Here is a 6,500-nt window from a genome sequence, read left to right on the forward strand (position 1 = left end):
GTCGATTTGCAGTCGTGCCAGTCTGTTGGAAACGAACTCTTACACGGCCGATGGTTCGATCATGGACATCGAGCCGTGCAGCTACTGCTCTGGTGGACATCCCTGCATCCAACATGCCAATGGCACGCTCCCGCATTGCGACATCTGAGGCATCATGACTTGTGACAAAATCTGACATGTTGGGGTGGCCTTTATTGTCCCCAGTCCAAGGGTTGTCCAGGTGTTGCTCACTTTGTCTGATCACCCACTGGACATGCCCACCCATGCACTGAGTAAAAAAACAACTCACTGAGTGATGCTCACTGAGAGCAAGTTGGATTAAACATTATACACAAATCAAGAGAAATATTACTTTAGTACAATAAAATGTCAGCAAATGCTCATTTACAGTTGCTAACTCCACATGGCAACAATATTTGACATGGGGTGTTTATATTTTTGTTCAGTGTACATAAATCAGTGATTCCATCAGTATTCTGGTATCACGTCATGACGCTGCCACCGCTGTAGGCAGCATGTGTTGTCATGGAGATGAGTGCAGCTAAATGTTAGATGTTCCTGATGTGTGTGTGTGCATGTTACCGGTTGCCGTGGAGATGCATGCAGCGCACGGTGGACGTGTGTCCGTACAGCGTGTGAACACACTCGCCGCTCTCAGCGTCCCAAACACGCAGCGTCCGGTCGGTGGAGCCGCTGATCACCATGGAAACGCTCATCTGACTGCACCAGACGCCACCGGAGTGACCGGTCAGCGTCCGCAAACACTGGAGGAGGAGAGGAGGGAGGAGAGGAGGAGGGGGAGGAGGGGGAGGAAACCTGATGACTGAGTGTTCTCCTGTTCATCAGTCACACTTTCCAAACGAACCAAACTGGGTTAACTAACGAGTCACTGACCCACTGACGGGTCTCTGAGGCCTCGTTTCACTCACTGAGCTTCATGTTTCCCCTCAACATTAAGTCCTGCAGCTCTGAGGAACCAGAACCACATGAAGAAGGAGACAGAACTCAGAGACGTCTTCTGTCAGCAGGACTCAGTCAGAACCATGAAGACCAGGAAATTAAAGTGAAACCTGGACTTCTGTATTTGTTTTGTAGATGTTAAAACCTGGAACTAATGTCGTCTCCTCGTTCTGCAGATGTTGAACTATCTCCATGTCTCCAGACTTTTCCTCTCTACCCTGCTCATCAGCAGTAGAAAGATGTTCCACCCCCCCCCCGACCCACCCCCCAGTCAGTTTAAACTTACTGACGTTAAACATGATGAGCAGTCACATAGTGCAGCAGCAACAACCTGCTCAGTGATCAGTGACAGGAACAAGGAGGATGGAGGATGGAGGTCATGGAGGTCATGGAGGTCATGGAGGTCATCTCATCAGTCATTGTTGACACCATGTGAAGAGCAGTGGGCAGCAGGAGGTCCTCAGAGACTGGATCCGTGGTTTCTTATGATTCTGTAGCAGGGCTCCAGACTAACTTTTCCAATGGTAGCACTGGTGCTGCCAACTTTCTTCATTGGTCACACCAGCTAATGATCTGGTGAGTACATATGGGGGGGTTGGATCAGCACTGCCACAGCTGTTCGTGCTCCATGCAGCTGATGAACAGCTGTTTCTGCATCACTTAGTTATGATGTAATGATCTTCAGTGATACAAGACGAGACATCTGTAAAATGTTTTAACCTGGAAATATATTTATTTAGTCACCAGTCCTCTTCATTAGCTGGACACAGGCTAAACAACTGCTGCAAGTGCCCATGGCCAGATGCTGCATTGTACCGATGTTCCCTGAACGCCTCACACGCTGCTCCGGTTGATGCTACCAGCCGATGTTACCGGTCACGTGGACGCTGCTGAGTCAGGCAGGTCTGGGCGTGTCCAGGTGTGTCCAGGTGTGTCCAGGTGTGTCCAGGTGTGTCCAGGTGTGTCCAGGTGTGTCCAGGCATGTCCAGGTAGGGAATGTTCAGCCGAAACCAGACGCACACACCGACTGTTTCTGTGTGTCTGTGTCATCACCTGACTGCACTTTACCGGCACGCTCAGACAGCCACCAGGTAGAACCATGTAGAACCAGATAGAACCACGTAGGACTGGATAGGACCATGTAGGACCATGTAGGACCAGGTAGAACCAGGTAGAACCAGAAAGGACCATGTAGAATCAGGTAGGACCACTTACGACCAGGTAGGACCAGGTAGAACCAGGTAGAACCAGATAGAACCAGGTAGAACCAGGTAGAACCAGATAGAACCACGTAGGACCAGGTAGGACCAGGTAGAACCAGGTAGAACCAGATAGAACCACGTAGGACCAGGTAGGACCAGGTAGAACCAGGTAGACCAGATAGACCCAGCTGGAACCAGGTGAGGTGAGGTCCCTCCTGAACTCCTCAGAACCATCTGGTTCTGTATCTGCACTAATGGACTCTATGTATCCATATGTTCCACCATTCTGAGCCTCCTGACGTCACAGGTCCAGGAGACACACACCTGGAGTTCTGAAGGTTCTGAACGGTTCTGTGACATCCTGGCGTCACAGAGTTAAACAGCGACTCCAGAACCAGCGGTCCTGCTGCCTCCGTCGGTTCTGTGTGTCCCTTCGGGTCACGGCGACCCACTTTCAGGCTTCTGTCGTCTGTTTGACTCTGATTCGGGTCGAATATAAAGTGAAGTGGAACAAGCTCAGCTGGAGTCCATCAGAACCACTTCATGGTTCTAAAATGTCTCCTGTCTTATGAGAAACTCGCCGACTCAGCAGCAACAGACAGAACGGACCTTCTCAGCAGACGACCGCTCATGAAGCCACCAGTGAAGCTACGAGGAGCCTCCAGCGTCACAGGCTTCTGTGGAAACCTGGTCAATCCAGGCTTCTATGTTTTTGTCAGGAATGAAGTACATTTGTCTCTCTGGTCTCCATGGTTCTGACTGAGTCCTGCTGACAGAACACATCTCTGAGTTCTGTCTCCTCCTTCATGTGGTTCTGGTTCCACAGAGCTGCAGGACTTGATGCTGAAACGTGAACCTCAGTGAGTGAAAATGAGCCGGTTCTGGGGGTTCACTACTCATCAGTTCAGCTGAAGCAGGAAACCAGCAGCGTGGTCCAGTTCCCATGAAGACATGATGTGTTTACATGAACCTCTCTTGCTCCAGTTTGTGCTTTGGATGCAGATGAAGCTGTGAATCTAAACCGAGCCCAGTTCGGTCTCTAAACGGGCGACACCATCCGAGGAGCAGAACACAGCTCAGAACAGGTGCATTCAGGTGAACAAGCTGGTGTGAGCGTTTAAAGGAGGAGCTCAGGACGTGACACCTGCCTGACTTGACACATGTGGAACCACCAGAACCCGCTCAGAGTCGGGTAACAGGAGATCGGGCCTACCTTTCCGCTGACGGCCGACCACACTTTGAGCGTGTTGTCATCGGAGCCGCTGACGATGAGGTCGCCGCTGAACTGCAGACAGGTGATCACGTGGTCGTCGTGACCTTTCAGCACCTGCAGACAGACGCAGCTCCGTGACCCGTCCAGGTGAACACATGAACCTGAGTGTCGGTGCTGAGTTTACCATCGGCTCCCCGGAGTCGCCCTGCCTCCAGTTGGTCTCTATGCGGTGCTGCCGGATGTAGGCCGACTTCCACGGACTGAACGCAGCCGCGCATCTCCTGCGCCGAGATGATTCACAGTCTGATATACCTGCAGAGCACAAACACGGTCATCAGCACCAACGTATGTGTAACAATCAGCTGGCTGACTGTCGACCTGATACCAAAATCCAACATGACTCCACCGTCACCGAGGACTGACTGTCAGTGACTGTGTGGTGATGACGACACTGATGAGGCTGCAGGTAAACACCTGACAGTTCTGACTGAGGCACAAGAAGCTGTTGCCCTGTGGTAGAAGCTAACGCTAGCTAGAGATGGGCAAATGATGCCGGAGCACCGAAGCTTGTGCCGGTCTAACCGCCGTGTGTCGACTCAAAGTGTCGGAGCTTGTATCGAGCGACAACTGTCACGTGACTGGTGACGTCTGAAGCTGCGGTTGTCACCGGTGGTTCACGAAGCGTTTCATTGGTTGACAGCTTGAACGTTTTGGCGCTTAAGAACGATGCTTCAGTGACACTCAGACGTGGGTTTTGAGAGAGGAGTTTCTATATTGCGAGTTATGGCGAATGTTTCAAGTGGCAGAAAGCGGTCCCCTGTGTGGGAACATTTCAACTTAATAACACCGACCAAGGTAAGATGTGATTTGTGATATTCAGATTTTATCAGCATCATGACATTCGTAGAACCTGGGACCTAACAGTACATATGTTTTCATTCAGGTGCGTTGAGAAAAGCGTAGGAGGGTCCAAGGCTATTCCCCTTATAAAGATGCTCAAGCATTTTATTGCAGGACAGTGTAACCAAATGCCCCGCAGCATTGATGCCAAACTTGCCACCAATCTAAAAAATAATTTAATGGAAAAGTTTGGTCAGCTGGAAATGGTCACGGTGTTGGCGGTTGCCACGTTGCTTGACCCCAGATTCAAAGAAGTGGCATTTTGCAACCAAGGACATCGTCAAGCTGCAGTGGAACGACTAACTCGTGAGTGTGCCAGTGTAATGACAAATGACACTCCGCAAGCATCAACTCCTGTGGTGCCTTCACCAAGAGCCGGGCCTTCAGACCAACAGGACTTCAACCGCTGGGCCCTTCTGGATGATCACGTGGCACGGAATCAGACAACCAACTTCACTGCCAGCGCCACTGTGGAAGTGCACAGGTATCGTGTACATCCCTCTGTGCTTTAAAAAAAAAAAAAAAAGCTTTTTTTTTTCTCCACTCACAAATGTTTCTTTTTTTGCATCCCTAGGTATCTGAAGGAACCACACCTGGGACGATCTGAAGACCCTCTGAAATACTGGATGACCAGGAAAACAGTGTATCCCACCTTATTCCAACTAGCAACTAAACATCTATGCACACCTGCATCCTCTGTCCCTTGTGAGAGTCTTTTCTAAGGCTGGAGAAACTGTCAGTCAGAAAAGAAGCCGTCTGAAACCCAGCACAGCGGAAAAAATCCTGTTTCTTAATAAAAATCTTTGAAAAATAAATGTTGCACAAGCACTGCTGCTTTTAGCAATGCCCATGTTCACAAGCACAACTACTGACACTTCTGTCAGATCATACTTCAGTCATATGGCCTAAAATGAAAAAAACATAATTGATACATATACATGGATAAATGAAATACAGCCTGAAAACTACAGTTACACAAAAAGTCCTAAGCCGTTGTTGTATATCTCTGCAGACAAAGCTCAAGGCTTTTGGTTTTTCTCTCTCTTTGTGTGAAAGATCAAATCCAGCCATTACCACGTACCTTCATATTTTTAATGTAATATTTACTTGTATTGCTAAACAAAAAGAAACAGATGCCACATCGCTAGTAACTTAAAATCTGTTTATTAACATGCAACTTTAAATGAGTTTTAATGCACACATTTGGGATTGAAACCAAGATGTTTTGTGCCAGTGCTTCGGTCAAATTATGAAACAGTTGCTATAATTCCAGTCTACCAACAGATGTCACTGTTCTTCCCCACAGCGAAGCCCTGAAGCTTCGAATCATTTTCGGTACAAAAAGAAAGAAAGCCTCAATGCTTCACAAGGCTTCGTTTGCCCATCACTAACGTTAGCTACAGCAGATAGCATAACTAAACATGATTTTACCTTAGAATGACGCTAACATACCAACATGAGCAACAGTTTAATTATTCTGCTGCTAGCAAGCATTAGTTTCATTGTCTAGAGTGTCGTATGAGCTAATCTAAGCTAGCCTGCTAAGCTAAAAGCAACCACAGCTATCAAATGACTGCTTTATTCATTACTTAATTTATTTATTATGTTAGTGTAAACTGACATTTTGAAGTCAACAGGACTCAAACGCTGGATTACTAAGCTAACATTGGTTTAATTACAGTAATAGTTTAATAATCAGTATAAGCTAACCTAAGCTAGTCAGTCAACCACAGCTATTAAAATGTTTGTATTTATCATTCAATCATATCTTCAGTGTAAAGCTGGTATTTGAAACCAACAGGACTCAAACGCTGGATTACTAAGCTACTGCAGTTCTGCTTGTGTGCAAGCTGACATTAGTTAAATTGTCATGAGCAGTCTGAGATAGCAGTAGTTAGCCCATTAGGCTAAAAGCAACTACAGAAGTTCCAATTCTACTTTTAGTGTAAAGTTGGTGTTTGAAGCGACCAGAACACAAAAGTGACTTATATGCTATAGGCTAACATTAGCCACTGCAGATTTGATGGGTGTCACTGCGCTCGAACAAAACAATACCTACTGTTTACTAATCACTGTATGCTAACATCAGTGCTAGTTTCATTGGTTTGTATGAGCAGTGCTGCTAATGATGGCTAGCTGCATGTGTATTCTCACTGAATTCAGCTCCAACAGTGCTGCCTGCAGCGGCGCGGCGCTGTTAATAATAAGCCTTATTTATGAAGCTG

General features: G+C 47.4%; 1 protein-coding gene across 1 annotated transcript in view; it reads right to left on the bottom strand.

Annotated features, from left to right (window-relative positions):
* Nucleotides 1–6,500, bottom strand: part of LOC103373338 (F-box/WD repeat-containing protein 7-like) — a 27,368-nt gene that overhangs the window by 12,184 nt on the left and 8,684 nt on the right. The window contains exons 3-5 of the mRNA XM_008303201.1: nucleotides 3,560–3,687; nucleotides 3,376–3,489; nucleotides 583–764 (exon numbers count right to left, since the gene is read on the bottom strand). Of these exons, the coding sequence (XP_008301423.1) occupies nucleotides 583–764; nucleotides 3,376–3,489; nucleotides 3,560–3,687 (424 nt within the window). The remainder of the gene's footprint in view (nucleotides 1–582; nucleotides 765–3,375; nucleotides 3,490–3,559; nucleotides 3,688–6,500) is intronic.

This window comes from Stegastes partitus, unplaced genomic scaffold, assembly GCF_000690725.1.
Source record: "Stegastes partitus isolate 25-593 unplaced genomic scaffold, Stegastes_partitus-1.0.2 Scaffold1956, whole genome shotgun sequence".
NCBI classification, from domain to species: domain Eukaryota; kingdom Metazoa; phylum Chordata; class Actinopteri; family Pomacentridae; genus Stegastes; species Stegastes partitus.